General features: G+C 39.3%; 2 protein-coding genes across 7 annotated transcripts in view; both read right to left on the reverse strand.

Annotated features, from left to right (window-relative positions):
• The window catches only part of STARD3 (StAR related lipid transfer domain containing 3), a 34,040-nt gene extending 32,951 nt beyond the window's left edge, over window positions 1-1,089 (reverse strand). For both annotated transcript variants that reach the window (XR_004591132.2, XM_034415840.2), the window contains exon 1: window positions 883-1,089. The gene's annotated coding sequence lies outside the window, so the exon portion shown is untranslated. The remainder of the gene's footprint in view (window positions 1-882) is intronic.
• Window positions 1,090-4,254: 3,165 nt separating this feature from the next.
• PPP1R1B (protein phosphatase 1 regulatory inhibitor subunit 1B) overlaps window positions 4,255-23,815 on the reverse strand; it is an 85,543-nt gene continuing 65,982 nt past the window's right edge. For 4 of the 5 annotated variants that reach the window (XM_034415846.3, XM_034415845.3, XM_034415844.3 and 1 more), the window contains exons 6-9: window positions 23,024-23,077; window positions 22,243-22,314; window positions 12,716-12,850; window positions 4,255-11,753 (exon numbers count right to left, since the gene is read on the reverse strand). In XM_034415846.3, the coding sequence (XP_034271737.1) occupies window positions 11,650-11,753; window positions 12,716-12,850; window positions 22,243-22,314; window positions 23,024-23,077 (365 nt within the window). In that variant the 3' untranslated portion in view covers window positions 4,255-11,649. The remainder of the gene's footprint in view (window positions 11,754-12,715; window positions 12,851-22,242; window positions 22,315-23,023; window positions 23,078-23,815) is intronic. The other variant, XM_034415847.3, reaches the window with a different exon arrangement.

A 23,815-nucleotide genomic window follows, 5' to 3' on the forward strand; every position in this document is an offset into this window, starting at 1 on the left:
AATGAAAGGTCTGCAAGGACCCTCCTCATTTTAACCCTGAGCTACAAATATTCTCCTTTATTGGAACATCTGCCCACCAACAGAACATGACTCTGCAAGCATATCATGCAGTGGATTCTAATCACTCTCTCTCAGCACAACCTACCTCACAGGATTGTTGGGGGTGGAAGAAATGGGAGGAGCAACAATCATGCACACTTCGTTAAAACTCTGGGGAGGAAAAGGTGGGTTATAAATCAAAGAGATTACATATCCATAGATGATGATTGGCAGTCTTCCCAATCTACTACCCTTTTACATGTTTTACCGCAGAGTTTTTAATGCTGTTCAAAAGACAATACAGATTGTGAACTGTTGATTTATGTCACATCAGATGGATCAATCCCTTAAAACGGTTGTTTCAATCTCTCACCTTCCGTAACATGGCAATAACAAGATACCGTAAAGCTTAAAAAGGTTCTATTATAATCCACTAAGCCTACGGAAAATTACCGCAGATTCTGGTCCGCCCGCGTGAACACTGAAACCCCAAATCTGCAATTCAAGGAAAACGTTAATGCTTCTCATAGGACTGTGTTAAATTTATGTTCATTTATATTTATATATTCACATTTAAGCAGCAGCAATATGCTCGGTCCCTTATTTGGGGTAGACCAGGTTGCCCTGATAAAAAAAAACACCTTCTCATAGGGCTGTTTTAAACCTTAATTCATTAATAAATGTTGAATTATTTATTCTGAACAACGTATCGGGCGACACCACATAAAACACATGCTTTTTATTATTAAAGACAGAGAAATATTAAAGTATTAATCCATGAGATTTAAGAGTGCCTGCAAGGCACGCTTTTCGCCGCTGCAACCTCCATATAAGGATTTTTACCTGGTCAGTCGCTCCCTCAATTCCTCACCGACAAGAGGAATCAAGTGAAAAAAGGCGGAAGTCACCCCAATTTGAGTCGCACACTATTTCCGGTCACATGGTTAAATGTGACCAAGCATAAGCCGGAAGAGACCCCCCCCCTCCCCCAGTTTCGATTACTTCGAAAGAGAAACAAAACGGTGGGGCGGAGTCAAACATTCTAAAATGGGCTGCCTTGGGGGGGCGGGGCATGGAAGACAGAAGGGCATTTCTACTGGCTAAGGCGATGGGAAGAGGGAGTCACGCCCATTGGCCGAGAGTAAGTCGATTTGATTGGTTAAAAAGAGGAATGAGCTATTGCGGAGCGCGAAGCAGCGTGCTCGGTTCTGCAGAAAGGGAGGGGGGGGGAAGGATGTAAATAAAGAGGTGTAAATAAGGTGTGTGTGTGGGGGGGGGGGCTGGTGATTAAGAGCAAGATTTCTCGAATGCAAGAGCACCGATTGATTGATGGACAGCAATGGCTTGCTATTGGCTCAAAGCAGAACAACACTAACCGAAGAAAAGAAAAATAAACGCAAGAGGGACCATTGGCTGCTCCTGTCTGGAACTTTTCCCGGAAAGGTTGAATTCTGGGACCATTTGCCTGCAAGCACAGTGGGCGCGTGGTTTGAATTTATTTATTTATTTTTTGCTTATAGGCCGTGTTTTAAGGTCGCTTCATTCCACTTTTGAGTTAGCAAACAGTAAATCACCTCGAAGGACGCCGGTTGTTGCTTCTATGATTGTGGCTTGTCCCCTTTTGTAACCGACCCCAAGTTTTTCGTCCGTGTCCAATCTCAGCAGATGGCAGCACTTGATTCACCTGCTCTGGGCTCGTTAGTATTTGGATGAAAGTCCCATGAAAGTGCTTTTTTTTTTCTTTCAAGAGGCAATTGGACTTTCTGGTTTTTCTTTGAAGACGTTTCCCTTCTCATCCAAGAAGCTTAGAAACTTCTTGGATGAGAAGCCAAACGTCTTCAAAGAAAACCAGAAAGTCCAATTGCCTCTTGAAAAAAAAGCACCTTTGGGATAATCATGACCTGGATGACTGAGAATCTCCATAGACATTTGAATGAAAGATCTCAGAAGAAGAATCCCAGAGCCATAGGTTAGCCCAGGGGTCAGCAACCTGCGGCTCTGGAGCCACATGTGGCTCGTTCACCTCTTTGCTGCGGCTCCCTGTCACTCAAAATATGTGTCACAACAGCCAATGTGCGACACCTGCCAGCACACGATTTATTGAGCTTTTCAACTCCCGGTAGACCAACCATGGATAAATCCAAGAAAAGAAATGTTTCTGAAGAAAACAGAACATTTAATTCAACTACATATGCTTGTTTTGTGGCCACTCAAGAAATAGTCAGGCACAGGAAGCGTTTTGTGGCTCCTGGTGTTTGTTTTTTTTTTTCTGTGGAAAACTGGTCCAAATGGCTCTTTGAGTGTTTAAGGTTGCAGACCCCTGGGTTAGTCATAGAAAATGAGAAGAAATCCTGGAAACAGTGGCAAGCCATTGCTGTAGCGATGCCCAGAAAACTGGATCGGAGTGGAGCCCTTAACTTCGTTAAGGTTTTTCAATGCCTTCCATTCTTAAAAGAGAGAGAGGAAAGATCTTTGCTTTATTTCTGTCAAGAGTTTTAAAGAATGATATGGCGACCTCTCTGTTGTTTCTCAAATTTAGCCTCTTCACTCTCAGATCTTATGGAGATCTTAAGAATTCTGTTTCACCTGTTCATCTTTGTTGCCATTCTCTGAACCTGTTCCAAAATCTTCCAGTTAAAATATGTTCCCAGAACTAGATTCATTATGCAAGATGAATATTATTGTTCTCCCATCTTTTTTATACAGTATATAACTCAAGGCAGCAGACACCGAATCCTCTTGTCCATATTTTCCTTAATAACAGCCCAGTAGGCAGGTTTGAGAAGGACTGGCCAAAGGATCCCTGGAATAACAGTATTCTAGTTTTTAAGTCAGCATCTTAGCTACTACATCAATACTAATATGCCCAACAGAGAGGAGTGATTACAGTAGAGCCAGTGATATGCAAATTTGATTGTTTTTGTAGTTGCATCATACTGGTGGCTCACCGGTGTATATTTGATGTTTGTACATGGTGCAGTTTCTAATGATTCCAAGTACAAAATTATAACCAAAGGAAACCATTTTCATAAACACTTTCATTGGAATTATGTTCCTTATTCATTGCCAGCTCTGATCCCAAGAATTTCTGTGTGCAGGGTTTTTTAAAAATTGAATTTGATTATATAGAATTGTTTTTGATATTTTGGTGTCCAGATTGATATAGTGGGTATAGTGGTATAAGGGATCAGGATAGAAACTTAAAGAGACCATGAATTCTCATCCTGCCTTAGGCATGAAGGTGCCTGGTGACTTTGGGCCAGTCACTCTCCTGTCTAGGAGGCAGATAATGAGAAACCAATTCTGAAATTGTGCCAAGAAAACTACAGGGACTTGTCCAAGGTGAGTCATCATGTGTCAACACCAGTTTGAAGGCACCCTTTTCTCCCTCCAAAAATACCAAGTTTGGGAAGAACCTCTTCAAGGTCTTTTACATTGTTTTGACTTTACTATCTTGAACAGTATGGATTCATTAACAAATTTGCCTACTTCGGTACTCATTCATATTTTCATACTTTGACTTTCCAATTTGAAAATTGTCAGTTTATTCCTATTCTGTTTTCTGCTCTTTGATCAGTTAACAATAAAAATGCATCTCTTCCTGTTCCATGATTGCTGAGTTTCTTTGCACCTTTTGTGAATGACCATTTATATATTTGATTTTTATATCAAGTTTTGGAATTCCCAGTATTTGTTCTATTTAATGTGGTAACATGTGTCAATCATTCTTTAGATGCTGACAGTTTGCAGTTATATTTAATAGCTGTGAACTGAACTGCAGTTTTGTTAATTTAAATGTTTTTCTCTTTATTCAGTCTCTCTCTGGTTTAAACAATAAAGCATTATTAAATGTGTATCAAATATACCATCAGGAAAGTTTTAAAGCTGTATATTATTTCTGTGGAATAGAGGCAATAATATTCACCATTTGTCAAAAACCTTTTGGTTATGTCTGTTAGTTTTCCTTAAGAAAGAGGCTCTTTATGTGTAGAGCCATCAGCAATAGGGTTTCTGTCCTTCATTTCTGCTGGAGGTGTTACTGGAAAATAAACATATACAACTGCTTCCTACCTCCCAAAGTTATTTTTGATTTGTTTGCTTTTAGTTTTACCTCTACCATGGTTAAGCAAATATTTTCCCTCAAGTACTGTGCTGCTTCATTATGGAGGGAGAAGAGCTGTTGTTTTTGAGTGGGATAATGAAGAATTCTGGGAATTAACAACAAGAGGGATGATGTTTATTCCAGCAGTCCAGTTAAATCACACAGGCAACTATATTGAGCAACAATCATATAAGAAGATACTAGAAGTAACTGATCAACGACAGTGATAGGCATCATTTCATACTGCAGGGAGGAGGCAATAATAAACCATTCAATCATGCTTTTATCTCATCTTCAGGTGCTGGGTTCTTTTTACAGATGGCTGTTGACCACTGCTCCTATTACAGTGCACTCAACAGGAACAGTGTGAAGAGAAATCTTCATGATGATGTTGCTGTTGATATTATGATGATCTCATTGCTGTCCCCTCATAAAAGTGAGGTCTAGCATTTCAGAGGAATGTGCACTGCTGTTACTGCAATGTGTGTAATGCAAGCAATGATAGAGAATGATTTTCATGGTAGTCTTACTTTCAGTATTCATCTTGCCGTTGCTCTTCCTCCAGGCCTATTTTTTAAAAAGATCTTTTATTTTAAAAAGAGAAGGTTAGTGCTTTCTGTAGAACTCTCTCACAAATGGTGAACGTGACTTTTAAAGAGGTCTAGCATCAATCATTTTTGAAGAATAGCAAATAGAAGTTAATACAGGTAGTTCTTGACTTACGGTTCATTTAGTGACTGTTCAAAGTTACAATGGCCCTAAAAAGTGACTTATGTCCATTTTTCACACAACCTTTGCAGCATTTCCATGGTCATGTGATTTACATTCAGATGCTTAACAACTGGTTCATATTTATAATGACTCCAGTATCCCAGGGTCGTGTGATTGTTTTTTGTGAATGTCTGAAAGCAAAGCCAATGGGGGAGCCAGATTCACTTTACAACTGTGTATTAATTTAACAACTGCAGTGATTCACTTAACATATGTGGCAAGAAAAGTCTTAAAATAGGGCAAAACTCACTTAACAAATTTCTCACCGAGCAACATAAATTCTGGGGTCAATCATGGTCGTAAATCAAGGATTACCTGTAAGGCCTCTGATTAAACTCCAACCTAGAAACATGTGGGCAATGACATGTAGGAGCCACGTATCTTCCTAGCCCAGCAACACAAAATGGCCTTAGAGGATAATGCTCAACAACTGGAATGGGGGAAGGAGCATATATAATGCAACTGAACATGGTCAGTAGAAATTGGATCGATCTTGGGCTCTAATAGTGTAATCATCATGGTGTTGATGAAATTCCAACATCTGGATAACATTCTATCCTCAAAATCTTGCCATTGTATCCTATCGCACAACAGACTACTTGAGGATGAGCCACAATGAGGTGCACAGCTCTCCTGGATAGAAAGGGCTTGGTTAAGAAAAACGGCTGAAGCAGTGAGAATGCCTGAAAACAGCCATTGTATTGTATCCTCAAATGGGGAGGGTGCCAAGAGCCAGCTGGTTTTACTTATTTCCTTGTAGAAGGCCAATTGGCTGGTTGTAAGTTGTTTTCTGGCAACAAGAATGTTTCTTGCTGTAGACATGGTCCCATCTGGGACCTGGCTTTAAGACGACAGTTCTGTAGTTACACAAAGATACCTCTCTGAAGAGATCAGATTTTTCCTGTGAACTGAGGGGAGAGTCAAGGAGTGACGAGGATGATTAGATAGAGAATTCCCAAATTTTGTATAAGCCCACAGTCCTACAAAATCAGTAACTTGAGTGGAAGGAAACAAGGATGTTAGTTTAAAGAAATGTGAATAAATGTTTCATAGCTTAGTTGGTGTGGTACAAATCAAATAAGCAATTGGTTTGGTTAAATACAGTGCAATGTTTTGCTTCAAGAATTCTGAAAATATGAATTTTCATCTATGACTTTTTCTGTTTTAGGAAATCATTTGTACACATTTAATAGACTGAAAACAGTCACCTACTCATAATTTTGATCCATTCATGCAAGAAAAGCTATGAAACCTAATTTTCAAACACACTAGACATGATTGAGGGAAATAAAGAGTTGGAAATATATAAGATTAGAAATATATATCACAAAACATATAGTTAGAAAAGGGTGGAAGCAACCTACATTTATTTAAATTATTTATTAGGCTTTTATGTGCTTCAATCCAGACACTGAAGGGTAGCAAATTCTTAAAGTTAATTTAGTTTAAAAATAATAAAATAATACTTAATAATCAAACCACCACAAAATCAATTGTATATAAGTATCACAATTATAACTTTTCCCATCTATCTTTCTGGTGCTTCCTTCTCAATCTTAGAATAATACTCTCATACCCCAAACCCTCTGGAAGAGCCAGATTTTAGTAGCTCCCTAAAATTCTAACAGACAGTGGACCTTTCCCTCTTTCTAGAGCTAAGTTTTCCAGAGAAGAGGGACTGCAATGACGATGTGAAGTGACAAGCACACGAGTGACACAAGTGGAGCATAAGTTGAACCTGACCATTACTTTCATCTTCATTTCCAGCAGAAGTTCAGAAATACTTTCAGGTTATTTGCCTATTCCTTATAGGTGTGCAAAGTCCCATTTTGAGTCAAAGATGGGCTTACTCTAAAACCTGAAGGCTACCAATTTTCAATTCTCAAATTCTCAGTTCAGCAGTATACCATAGTTGATGGTATCAAGATTCATGGAGGTTAGCCAAGGAAAGTGGCACTAGTGTTTACAGTCCCACAAAGGCGATCCACAACAATCTTCACCCCAGCCTGAATCCTAATTAAAAGCATCCAAATAATCTGTTTCATCCATAGCTCTCTGTAACTACTGGTTCATCACCTTCACAATCATCTTTCCAAGAAAGAGAAAATTGGAGGCAGCATGTTAATTACCCCATAAAGCTGAGTCTATGGAGATTCTTAGTCATGGTTGCCCCAAAAGGTGCTTTTTTTCAAGAGGCAACTGGACTTTCTTGTTTTTCTTTTAAGATGTTTCACTTCTCATCCAAGAAGCTTCTTCAGCTCTGACTGAATGTTGGGGAATAAAAGGATTTATATTCCTTGCAGACAGCTGGCCATTTGCACTCTTTTAGAGAGTCATTGAGACCATTGGGAGATTTATTTGTGTTCTCAGGGTCACCTGAGTAGTGCAAATAGGTGTGGAGCCAACATAGTCCTTTCAGCAGTCCTAAGAAACTACAACACAGACCTTTCAACAGTTCCAAGAAAGCTCCACATCCATTTGCAAAGAAAAATAAGAAAGGTCTAGTTGCCTCTTGAAAAAAAAAACCTTTGAAATAAAAGGATTGCTTCTTAAGGATGGGTGCACTCAGGTGGGTTCTATTTTTTTTTTACTATCGGTTCTGTGGGCATGGCTTATTTTGTGGGCGTGGCTTGGAGGTCATGTGACTGGGTTGGCGTGGCTAGCTGGTCATGTGACCGGGTGGCCATGGCTATGTGTAAAGGGACTACTCAGAGGGCTGAAAAAAGTCATTTCTGACAGGTCCTCGCACTTTTGACTGGTCCTCACACTTATGAACATCCTCACATTTATGCCCATGCAGCATTCTTAACAACCATGTCACTCATTTCACAACTGCTTCTCTTCACCATGGTGACAAGGTAGGGCGAAAAACGTAAAATGTGAGGACAGTCGTGAGTTTGAGGACTGGTCAAAAGTGCGAGGACCAGTCAAAAATAACTTTTTCAGCCCTCTGAGTAGTCCATATGCACAAAAGGATTCAATTATTTCTTCAAAGTGCTGATGATTGCACCCTGGCTGGAAGAATTCCAACAAGGAAGTATTTCTTCCCAACAGTGGTGTAAAAAGCTTAAAACAACCCTTCCCCTTTAAGAAAGTCAAGCAAAAAAATAGCCTTTGGAACCAGAAGTGACAGTAAGTCTAGGCATACTGCTGCAGAAGCAGTTTCTGTAATAAAGATTAGGCTAGGAAACAACACCAAATGTTGTAATTAATCCTTACAGGATTAACCCAGTAAAGTGGAAAAAAACAAAAGGGGATTTTCTCCGAACTGCTTAACTACTTAACTACTTAACAACTTAACAACCGGTTCTACCGAAGTAGAATCCCACCACTGGGTCTGCCCATTTATTTTTGCAGGCACCGGTCTACTCATTTGATACTGATATACTGATCAGCTATAGGGCGGCCCTTTGAAGCCCTGCGGCAAGAGTTTAAACAGTTTTGTCCTTCTAGCCATCAGCTGGGACTCAGGAGGCAGCAATAGATTGGGGGTGGGGCCAAATAAAAGGTAAGAATAATCCGGGGGGGTGGGAGGGGGGGCAGGGGGCGCAGAACCAGTTCGATGACATCATATCGTCACCGCTACTGGCTCAGCCGAACCGGGTAAACCAGGAGGAACCCATCACTGGGTGCACTGTTGCTTCCTTCAAGGCAAGTAATATCTTCCTCTCTCCCAAAGAAATATTCACCAAAGCTCTAACTTAGCCTACCATCACCTTTCTGACTGCTTTCATGAGGGAGATGCACAAAGGTCAGTGCTAGTATTACAGAGAACCTGTTCCACTTCCCTGAGATCTATAGACATATCTCATAGCTTCATTAACATTTCTGATTTGATGTCCCATATAGATATTGACTGCAGGAAATTATACAGCACATTTGGAGGGCACTGAACTGTATCTTACCAATAACAAAGCTAGCAGAGTTGATGGCATTCCAGCAGAGCTATTTAAAAATCTAAAAAACAATGCTGTTAAAGTGCAGTACTCAATATGTCAGTAAATTTTGAAAACTCATCAATGGCCACAAAATTGGAAAAGGTCAATTTACATTCCAATCCCAAAGAAGGGCAATGCCAAAGAATGTTCAATTGCACTGTTCAATTGCACTCATTTCCCACACTAGCAAGGTCATGCTCAAAATCTTACAAGCTAGGCTTCAGCAATATGTGAACTGAGAACTATCAGAAGTACAAGTTGGGTTTCGAAAAGGCTGAGGAACTAGAGATCAAATTGCCAATATTCACTGGATTATGGAGAAAGCAACAAACAAGATCACAACAAACAAGAAGCAACAGTTAGAATCAGACATGGAACAACTAATTGGTTCCAAAATGGACAAAAGGGTACAACAAGGCTGTATATTATCACCATTTAACTTATATGCAAAGTACCTCATGCAAAATACTGGGCTTGATGAATCAGAAGCATGCTGGGGAAAATACCAACAACCTCAGCTATACTACTTTAATGGCAGAAAGTGAAGAAGAACTAAAGAGCCTCTTGGTGAATTTGAAAGAGGAGAATGCAAAAGTTGGCTTGAAACGTAACATTACAAAAAACTAAGATTATGGCAACATGTCCCCTCACTTCCTGGCAAATAGAAGGAGTGATAGGTTTTATTTTCTTGGGTTTCAAAATCACTTCAGAGAGCAACTGCAACCATGAAATTAAAAGATGCTTACTCCTTGAGAAGAATGTTATGGCAAACCTAGATAGCATATTAAAAAGCAGAGACATCACCTTGCTAACAAAGGTCTGTATAGTCAAATTATGGTTTTCCAAGTTGCAATGTATGGCTGTGAGATTTGTAGCATAAGGAAGGCTGAGCACTGAAGAATTGATGCTTTCAAAGTGTGGTATGGGGGAAGACTCTTGAGAATCCCTTAGATCCCAAGGAGATCAAATCAGTCAATCCTAAAAGAAACCAGTCCTGACTATTGTGTGAAAGGACAGATACTGAAGCTGAAGTGCAAATACTTTGGCCACCTAATGAGAATCGAGGACTCATTGAAAGGACTATTGGGAAAAATGGAAAGCAAAAGGAGAAGGGGATAGCAGAGGATGAGATAGTTAGATAGTGTCACTGACACAGTAGGCATGAGTTTGAATAGGCTCAGGGAGATAGTGGAGGATGGGGTTCTTGCATACTGGGGTCCATGTGGTCACAAAGAGTTGGACATGACTTAGCGACTGATCAACAACAGCAACAACAACAAAAGAAATAGATCTTAAACTATTCAAAAATGTCCTACAAAGAGGAGAGGTAGACTGTAATAGCTCTACTAACTGCAGATTAAAGTCATGAAGATTGAAGCAGTATAGAAGTTGAAGTAATACATAAATGAACATATAAGTAAGCAAACATTTGCTGATTTCTTGATTTCTTCAAAACGCAGTCTTGAATATTTGATTACTGGTTTGCTTGGGTTGTTTTTGGACGTCAAAACTAAGGTTTTCCTAGAGATAAACATTGGAGGAATCATAACGGATCCATCCTTTCCACCCTCCCAAATTTGTCCTAATTTTTTAACATTCCTACTGCCAATGAACTTTGGTTTATGTATATAGTGATTGTCTGCAGAAAGTCAACTCCGCAAAACTGTGAAACTTTTCCTTCTGAAGATCCTGGCTAATGCACTAAGGAAGAACTGGTTTAAACTTTTGTTGTTGGTGCTTCCCTCCATAAAATACTCTTTAAATACGGTATTTATTTACAAAGCTTTAATAGAGCAGAGAAACATGGAATGGCATTGCCCAATACACAGGGAGAAAGGTGTGGGAGAAAGGAAAGAAGGAAGGAAGAAGGAAGATTCAACTATTCATGATTCGTGATTGGATCTTGAATTATGGCTTTCTGAGCATTGAATAGAACAATGGATGTGGGAGATAGAGTAAAAGATCTTTGTTTAGCTAATTCAGCTGAACCCAGCTAAAAATTCTAGTTGCTGAAATCACATTTTGTTTTTAGAAATCAAATGGCAATATCTTCAGAGAAGAAGTGCTGCCAGACAAGGAATTTATTGTGCAATCAACCTCTTTGATGAAATTTTACATGGTTTACATAGGACATTGCTTCCAGTTACTGCATAAATATCTCTTCTGTTTCTCCCTCCCACCAACACACAATAGTTTCCATTTTTTAATAATGAAAAATAACATAGTTATATAATACTTTTTTATTACTAGAACAAGGCTCTATTTGTCTGGAAGCACTTCAACAATCTGATTTCCTTAGATAATTATTAATATTGCAAACCATGGTCATATAATTATCAGGTCTGGATGGGTAAGCAGAAACATTAAAAAAAAAACAAACCCAAGAATGATCATGCTAGATCCAACCAAATGAGCATCTAGTTAAGGGTTGAAGGTCAAACAATGAGTGTGGAGATGGCCTCCTTCCTCCCCTTGCAGTGAAATCTACTGGCAAGGCACAATAAAAATAGCCATCCTGCCACATGTCCAGAACAACAAGCCATCAGAGATACTGTATCTTGCCTTTGAACATGAAGGTTTATTTCTAGGCAGCTTTATATTCACCTTCCTTCCCTTCACCCCTTCTATTGAATAATTCACTGAACATAACCAAACACTGCCAAATAAGATACAAATTCAGAACAGAAAAGAGAATAAGAGGGAAAATAGTTGTTAAAGGAAGTAATCCAATTGGTCTTGTGAAAAATGAGAGATTGCCATCAACAGGATATCTCCCAAAACTATCCTTCACTTCCAATGCTAGGTTGTGGTGTGGATTGGGGGTGGAGAAGAACGGTTTTCCAGTTTAACAGCACAGGGAGGTCTCTCTTTCCAGTCAGACTGACTCTGTTCCATGTCATGATCTATGAAGGAAAGGGAAGAAAGATCAGGGACAGGCAAAATCTGCTTTAAAATGATTATTTCAAATCAATGTAAAGGTGGTTTGTGAATTTTGGGAATCAAGTTTTGTGAAAGTGTGAAAATGTTCTTTTTTTAAAAAAAAAAAAATCCAGGATGTTTATTTGAGAATCACAGCATAAAAATAAATTGGAAAGGTGAAGAAGCTAGTTCATAGAATCCAGACTGAGAGGGATGAAATCATTATCATACATAATTCCAACCAAGATCAGATTTCTCTTTTTTTTTTCCAAATTCCCACCCAGACTAATATAAGTTGTATTTCCTAGACTACCTTATGACAAAAAGAGGTTGCATTAATAAAGAGAAAAAATTTGAAAAAGAAAGAGTTCCAGACAGCCAAATAATTAAATCAATTTTTCTGTTAGAAGGAAAATTCCATATTAATTGTATTAAAGGTATATATATGTGCTCTTTAGAGTGTCAAACTCTAAACAGCAGGGGTGTCAAACTCGCGGCCCGAGGGCCGGATGCATCATAGGTTGGCCATGCCCACCCATGGTTTAGCTAAGAGGAGAAAAGTCGCAATACATCATGTGATGACAACATGACGTCGTGAGTTTGACACCCATGCAATAGAGTCACAACCTTGGCCTCAGAGAATGATTAGGGATTTTGCATCTATAAGTCTTTAGAAAAGCCTCTTTCCTTATGAGCAGACATGGTCTTAAAGCTGCACCTGTTTCTCAGTCTTCTTGGCTTCATGACCCATAAAAACAAAGAACTGAGTTACTTATCCTTCCATCAAGCAAAAATGGAAATAACAGAGAACCCCTTCATAAGAGATAAAAATGCAATCAGGTCCTTTGCAAAAGAAAAAGTGCAACAAATTGTTTGGGGGAAAAAAGAGAAGGCCTAACATTGTGCTATTTAGCAAGCATTGCAATCCAAGGCCCAGCTCCATTACCTGTTAATGGCGGATCTCCCTCTCCCTCTTCCTGTTTTACATTTTTCTCCTCTTCTGGGACATCACCCTCTTCTGACTTCTCTGATCCAGTAGGCACTTCCTCAACAGATCCTGCAAAGGATACTTTCTGCCCACCTAAAGAGACCAGACTTCATTATCACAAAAAGAAAGAAAGAAAGAAAGAAAAAAGCTCCTGCTCCTTCAGAAACCTCAGGGTTACACTCAATTCATATTTGCACTCCATTATGATCCAATCCTAGAGTTAAACCATCTGCTTTCTGTTTGAAAGTTTTATGTAAGCACATAAAACTTTTATTCAAATTCCACAAAAGCAACATACATAATTTTAAAAACTCAAAGACCTTTTGTCTATATTTGGGGGTGTTTATATTAGTCCCTCACTGTAGGTATTTAATCTAATCTACATATAAGGTCTGTATTATTCTCATCTTCACACAGGTAGTCCTCATTTGTCTACCATTCACAGTTACAATGGTGAAGGAAAAGTAGCTTTGTGATCAATCCTTGCATTTACGGCTTTTGCAGGTATTTAATACAAGGAAAGTGAACTAAAATTGAAAAATTATGATGTTTAACTTAGCAATTACTTTAAGGACCAACGTGCTGATCCCAATTGAAGTTGCTAAATGAAGACTACCTGTAATTGATTCAGAAATTGCTGACTGCTGATAAGCTCTTGTTGTTATACTGCTTCAAAAGGTAGCAGAAATAGGGGAGGATTTCAAGGTGAGACAGAAGGCATACAGTGATCTGGGTTGTGCTCCACTGATATTTTCAAAATCAGCAAATCCTAGCACAGATGTAAAAAGCATTGTGGCTAATGCAAACGAATTGTTGTTCTGGCAGGTCTCCTTACTCACATGCATTCACAACACACACAAACATATTTAAATTCATGAAGTAGCGCTTCACACAACACAGTCTCAGCAGGTCTCCCTTTTCCACCTGTATTTTCTGCAGCCATCTTTCCTTGGGGATGCAGTTTCCATCTGGGAACCCTCAGTAATGTGCTGAATAATTTGTTCTTTGTTAAGTTACTGATTAAAGTGGGAACATGGAAATCTTGTGATAATGGGATTTACACAACAGATTGTCACCAACAAAAGTGAGAGTAAAACTGCCTGCATTATCCTTAATTTTTTAATGTAAACTGCCAAAAGGAAAACATGTACAGAATGACAAGACTCAAAGAGATTCCTAAACTTGAGAGGAGGGGGAAGTATTGTTCTCATTCCCAACCATGAATATTCTCCATGTAGAATGTCTTGTCAATATGACAAATTCTTTTGATTTTATAATGAACAGAACTTTCAGACTTTATACAATAGTAGAACTGTCGCAAGCAGGAGCTTGCAAGAGCTCAGAGAAGCAGTTACTGACAGGCATTTCTGGCAAAATGATGTCCCTTGGGTCACAAAGAAGTGAATGAATGGCTGAACAGCTACTGCTACTTACATATCTCATTTGCTGTGCTGTGGGAGTTAACCTTTCTTTCTCAACAAGGCTTTGATTCTGATCATTGCAGTTCTGACCTTATGTGGATAGGAATTCAGGCTTGTTCTCCGATCCTGTTTTCTAATTTGTCTCTGTCTGATGTAATTGCTATTTAGTGCCAATGGGAATGTTTTTATTTTTGTAATTTTGCCAATTACAGAATAAAGGATTCTGGGAATATTTAGACAGAATTGTGGTGGAGCAGAAAAGTTAGAGCTCTTTTTAAAAACATGCTGTAGACTTTAATTATTTAATGTCTATAATTAAATATTTTATACCATAATTTAATTTTTATTTTGATCATGAAATCTTTTTACTTTGCTTGATGCTGGAGGAAATACATTTTAGCTTGGTGTAGTTATACCCAAAATATTGTTCCTCAGAGATTATCCTCTAATCTTTGTGAAGTTCAGTCTCTGCTTCTCTTTGTGTGTCTTATGCATTTTCTCTAGCACAAAATGCATGTGGACAAACACTTAAGCACCATGCAGTTCTCAGGCTTCCCAGCCTGATGCTTTGCAATGGAATGGATCACAACAATTACTCAATTCCATGCAAATATGACTTTTACAACAAATTGGAGGGCCTATTGTCTGCCATTTGATAGACTGAAGCTGCTGAATTCTGTTGAAATGGTTGTCTTTAATAAAAATAATCTTGTTTCTTGGCTGGGGGACAGGAATACATGGAGCAAACAGCAAACTACCAAAAGCCCTCACCAATATAAGGTATAATAGTGAAGGGAGTGGTGATTGTGATCCATAGCATGGAACTACAGTATCATGAGCATCTCCCAATTTTTATGTATAAACTATTGGAGAATAAGCAATTGCTCTATTTGGTGCATTGCTTTCTGTGACATTAATCAAAACACCAGCTGCACTTGCTGACAGTTAAGCCATAAAATGCATTTCAGTGAACCTTATTGCAGTTCAATTGACTCAAATGTTCTCTCTGCAAAAGCCAGAGAATTTGATGGATAATGGCATGGGGACTTGAAGGATTACAGGATTGCTGCACTGATATTATATTATACCAATGAAGGATGGAGAACCAGTTTGGTGTAATGATTAAAGGCATCAGGCTAGAAACCAGGAACTACTCCTGCCTTAGGCACAAAGACAGCTGACCTCTCCCTCAGCCCTGGGAAGAAAGCAATGGCAAATCCGTTCCAAATCATACCAAGGAATCTGAATTTGTCCAGGCAGTCACCAGGAGCCAAGGGACACACACACACACACACACACACACACACACACACACACACACACAGTCACAATATTTGTCCATCTACATATTATTTCCCACACATGTACATAAAGAGATTACATGCATTGGCCTGTCATATAAATAATACAAACTACAAATCGGTGCCATCCAAATGTGTTGGTTTCTGAGGAGATTATGAGAATCAGTCCAATTCACCTGGGGGGGCCCCAGGCTAATGCGTAACTTATAAGATGAATGGAAAGGTTAATTTATAACTTACAAGATGCATGTTGTAAGAATCCAACACCCAGATAGTTCACATTCTGCAGTGCAGAAGTTGAATTCTATGATCTATATAAATTATGCAAATTAAGCAATGCTAGAGTTATTTTCTTTGCATAATATTACATTTGTCGGTCGTCATATGGAAGCAGTAAGGAATATGGTGGAATCACAGAATCATCATATGTTCAAGTAGTAAACTCAGGTATGACATAGTTTTTTTTAAAAAAGTCCAACTGTTCAGTTTTGACACTTTAAAATAGAAATAGATTTGCTCAAAAAACATGTATTAGACTGTGGACTGTGATAAGATTATATACTAAACATACTGTATATACTCACAGAGAAGTCTACAATTATAGGTGCCAAAATACACCCAAAAGATTGGATTGAGTTTATGTACGAGTATACATAATAATTCTGGTACTTACCTATGTCCCATATATACTTGGCTGTAAGTCATTCATAGATAAGTCAGCCCTTGAATTTTTCACCAAAATACCATAAAATATGGACAAATGGCATATAAATCAATTGTGAACATTAAAACATACCAACATTTTGAGAGTTTAACTTATCTGTGGGTAATACATTTTTCATGGTATTTTAATAAAAAAAAATATGAAAGTCAACTTATCTATGGATGGGCTTACATGTAATACATGGTAAATCATATGAAGCACAATATGTGAAACCAGTGTTATGCATACTGTTCTATAGTCATAATTACTCTAAATAATTATTAGAATTATTCTAAAATTTTGCTTTCAGCAGACAAAAAAAAAAATAAGTTTCTGCCTTAGGGGTAAAACTTTAATTTTTTGTAGCTGAGGATGCATTTGTTAAATTTAGGTTCTCAGGTCCAGCAGACTTAGTAGATCAACATGTAAGCTCTACCCTGGGATGTTTGTAGGGATGGCTGCTCATGGAAGCTGTTATGACAAGTCTTGTTTGCCCTCCAATGATCCTATTCATTTAGCCCTACTGGTATTCTGGCTAATATTTTTCAGAGGATGCTTTCATAACTGTAGAAATTAAGTCTTTAGTTGAGGGGAGTTGAGCCACAGAATGGAGAAATTCTTTCTGATTTCTGCAATCACATATTTGCTTGGAGCCCACATTGGAATCTTCTTCAGCCGAGGAAAATATTTTGATGGGAAGTACATACTTGCAAGATATATTTCTGGATGTGGTTTTCCCCATTTCCTTTAGATAACCATGTTAGCATAAGTGTTTGGATTCTTCTCAAAGAACAATATTCTTTGTATATTTTATATACAATATTTTATATTGTCATCACCATTAACTCCAGTATTAGGCCCTATAGCATTAGGAGTTCTATCTTAAATTTATTGTCTACTAAGAGAGTCTCTCAAGTCATCTCTCACTATGCTGATGACTCTTTTGCTTGTTAAGACCTTTTATTACATTGCTGAGATCTGCATGATTATCACTAATCCTGCATGATTATCACCAATCACCATTTTCAGACCAACCTTCCTTTTATCATCCGATGACCTGATAAAGACAACCAGATTAGTTAGCTACCTTATATGTTATTTTCTTTCTGGATTTTGAACCGTCAGCATATCCTTTCAACTTTCTCTTTGAGAATATTACATTCTGCACGAGACAGTTTCTACAATTTTGAGAGATGTTGAATTTCATAAAGTGAATTCATCAATAAATTTATAGAAGCTATGCAGTTACATCTCTGCTTTTTCTACATGCTCTCATACTTAGGAGTTTGTAGCAATAGAGATTATATTAGCTACTGACCATTAGGAGGCACTACACAACAAGGTTTTTTTCCCCTTATTAGGACAATTCAGGCACTGTAGAGAATACAGTGTACTAATAAGGTGAAAAGTACTAATAAAGTGAAAAAAGGTTGTGTAATGTCTCCCACTGGTTAGCAGTCAACATACTATCTAAATAACCCTATATATTATTCCAGTTTATCCACTTACGTAATAATAATCATTATATTCCACTTTTCCTTCAGTTTGTAAGAAAAAAAACATATGGCAGATTTCGGATGATGTATCACCAACCTTGAAAAAGCAAGAAAATTTCTATTCTTTCCAAATGGGGAAGGGGGAATTGCCAGTTTTTATTTTCAACAAGTTCTGCAGTTGTGGATATGACAAAGAACAGATCTAAGACTAAACCACACTTTGTCACAGTAGATGAGGAAGAAAGAAAACTGAATCTATCCACATTTTCTGTGTGATAAATGTACTTCTTTATATTCTCATCTACCTTAAGAAAAATGAAAGACCAGTTTTTCTTCTCATACTCGTAAGTATTTCTTTAAGTAGATCATTTTGCCTTAATTCCAATTTGTGTCACAGGAAGTTAGGTCACATACAGAAGATCTCCCTTTTGAAGACAAAGGTTGCTTTCGTTTACAAACAGATGACACCCACACACGCTGAGAGAAAATGAATATAATTAAGTAAGAGTGGTTGTTTATAATTAATCTATAGGTTACATTTACTAGGCAATTGATTGATATAGTTTCATCCCATTATGTCTATCAAACTCACTTCTACAAAATGCTTCTGCTTTTCAGGCACGATGCGAACCAGTAGTAAAGGTAAGTAGAACCCATCCCTGTATCAAGACTTGCACAGACATCAGACTTTAATATTTGGGAATAAGACTAAATATTCCATTTTGACCTTTCATCAAATAATACATGGTTTATGAACTTTTTTTTTTTTACAGGAGATGATGGGTATTCTGGTTGTGATCCAAATAATTTTGCATTTGGATGGAGCCAATTATCCAATTTCACATTTCTGATCTCTGTGTGGATCTTATTAATAGTTTTTTTTTACAATTATATCCTTATGTTCCAAGGAATACCTTTCTATACAGGTAAATGTGGCAATTATCATATAGATTTTTACTCATTAGTTTTGCATCCTCATGTAAAATACTTTCTCAGGATTTTCCAATTAAACTGCCTCATTAGGAGAGCTGAACCCACACAGAGGCTAACTTATATTCGTCCTGATTTGATCCATAAATATTCAAATCTTTAGCTATGACTGACTTACCTTTCATATTTAAGTTGTCTTCTTGGGGCTGGCCTCTGATCATCCACAGAGACAATTATGGCCTGATACATTATATCTTCCCAGGATTGATTCTGATTTCTATTGTATTCAGCCATAATTTTCTGCCCTTTTACTATCTGCTGTTCTACACTGTTACAATATTCTTTATATTCCACATCTTGGTACAATGTTGACTTTGTATTTTGGATCACTGTACCTCCATCCAAGAGTCTAGGATTGTTAAGTTTCGTCCATAGAACACGTGACAGAAGAGATGCGTCTGATTGGTTGTCCTACTAGCAACCACCCGGCGGGAGAAAGATGTTGCCTGATTGGCTAAGCTGACAGCTCGTATATAAAGAGCTGTCAGAATGGGGAAGCCACTCGCTCACTCTTGCTGTTAGCCTAAGAGGGGGTCACTGTAGCTCATTATTGTTAGACAATAAATGGTTTGTTGAACCGTTGCCCTGCCTCGCCTCAATCCTTACTCGCCTTGTTCAGAGAACCGAACACTGGCAACGAAGGTGGGATTTAATGGTTGAGGCAGCAGGTCAAGCGAAGTCACTAACGAAAGAGCTGTCAGTCTTTATGAGCTGAGCCACAGCAACGATATGTCGCACTACGAAAATTACCTCAGACATCTGTCCTCACTGAAATGGCCACCCTAACCACATTCGCACCTTTCAATCAAGCGATGGAAACATGGGACTCGTTCTTAGACCGTTTTGACTGCTTCTTAGCCACAAATGACTACAAAAGGCTCCCCGGGGATAGAAAGCTAGCCTTCTTCCTAAGTGTCTGCGGACACGAGATGTTCGAGACTGCCAGAGCCCTTCTCACCCTGCAAAAGGTCCATGATGTGCTGTGGGAGACCCTATTAGCCAGGTTGAAGCGGCATTATGCCCCCTTGCCTTTGAGAATCACTAGACACCAGTGGTGAAATCTAAAATTTGTTACTACTGGTTCTGTGGGCGGGGCTTGGTGGTGGGGGTAATGTGACTGGGTGGGCGTGGCCATTTTTTAAAAAACCATTTTTTCTACAACCTCTTCGGTGAAGAGGTTGTAAAAAATGCTTTCAAAAGGCTCTGACAATCCCAGCTGAGTTGCCTGATTGTCAGAGGGTTTTTTAAAAAATCCTCTGCCGACCAGGCAACCTAGCTGGGATTGTCAGAGGCATTTAAAAGAAAAAAAACTTTTAAAAGAAAAAAAAAAACAGCTGGGATTGTCAGAGCTTGGATCGTCAGAGTCATTTAAAAGAAAAAAACCCTCTGATGATTGCGCGGCTCAGCTGGGCATGGGGGGGGGGCAGGGATTTTTGCTACCGGTTCTCTGAACCACCCGCCTCCATCACTACCAGATCGGGTGATCCGGTCCGAACTGGGAGCATTTCACCCCTGCTAGACGCCATGTATTTTGTCACAGAAACCATGAACCCAGGTCGATTTGCAGAGGGACACTTGTCCCCAGCCAATTGGCTATGAGAGAGAATTAGCCAAGCGTCCTGGCAGCCAATCCACATGCCAAGGAATGGGACTTTGTCTTCCCATTAGATGTGGTGGTGCTGGGTGGGGCAGGCAGTGCCCTCAGGCACTGGGGAGGTGGGGGTCATGGTAGTTGCTGTGCAGATCAACCAGGCTGCTCCTCTCCACCAGGCTAGCCTTCCTGGGAGCAGCATAGCACCCTGCCATCCCCAAAATGGAAGGTCTGAGTTCCACCCAGTGGCTTCTGCCACTGCCATCACCTGTTGCATTCTGCCTAGCTCTGCTCTGCACCCAGCTCCTCTGGGATACTCAAGTCTTCCTTTTGGAGATGGGAGGGGCACTATGCTGCTCCTGGGAAGGCACTGGCAGAGAGGAATGGTCTGGTTGCCCCACACAGTACCCCCATGTCCCTCCGTCCCTGGCGCCCAAGTCTACTGCTTACCCCACCTGGCACCATCACATCCAATGACAATATAGAGGCCCACCTCTTGGTGCATGGATTAGCTGCCAGGATGAGTGTCTAATTGTCCCTCACAGCCAAGTGGCTGGGGACAAGTGGGGGATCAGTAGTGGGGACAACCCCACTGGAGGGCCAGCCTAAGATGAATGATTGTGGTGGATTGGCAGCAGTGGGGTGGGGGCGGGCTGGAGTGAAGCGGGAATGGCCAGGCAGCCTTGGCCAATTGTCCCATTCTGCCATCCAACAACTCTATGTTTGCTGTCAAGATTGGAAGAAATTTCTATTCAATTTCTGGGAAAAACGTTGTCTGCTAACAGTCAGCTCTGTCCCTAGTCCATGTACTGTCATTAAGACTTCTGGAACTTGGTTGAATCCTTGACCTTCATCCAGAACTGCAGTTCTTTCAATGGTCACATGAGTATTTACATAAACCACTCAGTACCCCCTCTATAAGTACTTCTGGAGCTCTGTTTTTCTGAAAGGCTACTAAGGCTGTCTTAGAGAACTACCGGTAGTATGAATGATACTCAGAAACAAGTGTTCAAGTGTGATTTCTCCCAAAAGTTATCTGTAGTGCTAGAAGAATCCAACATATTTTTGTATGGGCATATCACCAATTTTTGTAAATGAACAGAAAACCATTTGAAAAACCAATACTGTAATATATAAAAATATATCCCTGGGCCGTGAGAAAGAAAAGCAAAAAGAAAGCACTTTATTGAAGGACTTTATCAGTCTTTGCCCACATGAAACTTCTTTCAGAAGTACGGTATTTTACCATAACTCCCAGTATTCCCAACCTGCATGGCCAATTGCCACTCTAGGTAAGAATTCTGGTGGAATACTAGTGTACACAGGGAGTCTTTAGATTGCTCTACCAAATGATAAAAGTATTTGATTCATGGGGACAGGAAGCTTTGGGTGAGAAAAGTCTTCTGCTCTGCAGAATCTCCAAACTTGTTACATAGCAACTACTGAATTTGAGGTCTGGCAGCCACTTCGTATTATAAGCTTTTACTGCTAAGTTCACTTATTGCACTGTTTTAACCATCAAATAAACAAAATCACACTTATGGAGTAATATAATGTACAACTTCAAATCCCAGAATTCCCCAGTACATCTAACTTAAAAGTCCTGAACTTGAGAAACACTGGCTTATATTTACCACAATAGAAGGGGAAGTTAAAGTTATCACCTGGACCACCAAAATGTTTATGCTTATCACAAGTTCCATCTTGCTCTCTTAGAACATTTACTATTGTGCTTTCAACTGTGAAGGCAAGAGTTGAAAATGGACAGCAATTAAAAGCATTGGAACATATTGCCTATAAAGGAGACTGCTAATTTTCTGTAAATTTTTATTATCTTTCGAAGACATGTGAAAACTTTTTGGCTATGGAAGAGAGAGAGAAAAAGAGAAAGAGAGAGAATGAGAATGACCATGATCAAACTCATACCTTTGATTACGTCCTCCAGCAATAAATCCCTCTTTATATTGTAACACCCACATTTACCTTTCCGTTTCTGGGATTTGGAGAGAGATGGGCAGACTGGATGCTCAGATTCCTTGGGCTTATTTTCCAAGACTTTGTGGGGGGTGATGACAATAATTAGGAAGGAAAGAAGGAAGGAAGGAAGGAAGGAAGGAAGGAAGGAAGGAAGGAAGGAAGGAAGGAAGGAAGGAAGGAAGGAAGGAGAAATAAATTATCCCTCAGAAGATAAAGCAGCAGTTTTCTCACACTTTGTGCCAGACAATTTCTTTCTGTCTTCCCTTATGTTTGGCCTGCAATCTTTTCTAGAGCAATTGTTTCGCACTGCTTCTCTGTCTACAAATGAATCCACTTATCTACAGTACTTTTAATAGTAACTCTGAGCAGACTTCCAGAATAGTCTTGAATTTGTCTGCGAATGGCAGCAGAATATTCTTTTCTACCTGCTGGAATAATTTCCTAAATCTTCACACAGAATACATCCCTCTTGCCTGATGAAATTATTAATTCTCTCTCTGGTAAATATTTCATCCAGAATTAGCTCCTGAATTCTTCTGGAATTCCTTGGCTAAGGAAGTCCACATTTCTGGAGGACATTCAAGTTGGACTTTATATAGTTTATTACAGAAAAATGAGAAAAAGCAGTCCTACTTGCAAATACTTCATCTGCATTACTTCAAGATAAATATGGGAGAGCTATCCTTTGTTGCTCTTCAATGTTACTGCTGATTAATTTAATCATGCAATCAAAAAACACACCAGTATGTCATGACTTCTGGCATGAAGAAATGCTGGTTTATCTTACCAGTGCACTGTCTTAGCAGTCTTCCCTTGGAAGCTGGTCCCTGCCCCTGGGATTCTGTAACAGACAATAAAGAAATATGAACCAGAAATACATTGTTGGTGCCTTATGGGGGGTGGAAGTGTAGACTTTTATTACAACTCTAAGATTTCCTTTGTTTTTAAGAAAACAAATTTCCAACACTGATGATTGCTCAGCCTGAGAGTCCATGGGTTTTCACTCACTTTCGTTACATTTGCATAACCCCTGGCGCCATTCCCACACCACACTGGAGAAGTGCAACCCCTATTTTTTCTGCTGATTAAAAACAGCATTATGCAGCTAGATTTCATGAGAATCTGAAATCCACAAAGTCTGTTTTAGAGCACCAGGCAACCAGTGTAAGTTTCAAACCTTTGCTCTGGAATAGCTAGAAAAAGCAAATATGTGGACAGCGGGCCTGGGGGTGGAAAAAAGAAAATGTCTTCTATAGATTCCACTTCTCCCATCTTGCAGCTCCTTCCTGCTGAGGAGAAAGCTGGTTTCCTAGGAGACTGGCAGCTCCCTGTAGCCACGATAGGAAGGTACGTGTATGTGTGTGCTGCGAGGGGGAGACAGTTACAGATTTCTCTCTGACAAAGGTGCTAAATGAAGGGAAATATATTCAGTACATACAGTATGCCCCTAGTGAGTGGGATCCATAGGTAACAGCAGGAAAAAAGCCCTTTAAATAGAAATGTGTCACTACAGTAACAGCCCACCTGCCTAAAACTGCTTGACCTCAGGAATCAACCCTCCTCTCTCTCTATTCATCAC

Source organism: Pantherophis guttatus, chromosome 4, assembly GCF_059756535.1.
Source record: "Pantherophis guttatus breed Tessera chromosome 4, ASM5975653v1, whole genome shotgun sequence".
NCBI classification, from domain to species: domain Eukaryota; kingdom Metazoa; phylum Chordata; class Lepidosauria; order Squamata; family Colubridae; genus Pantherophis; species Pantherophis guttatus.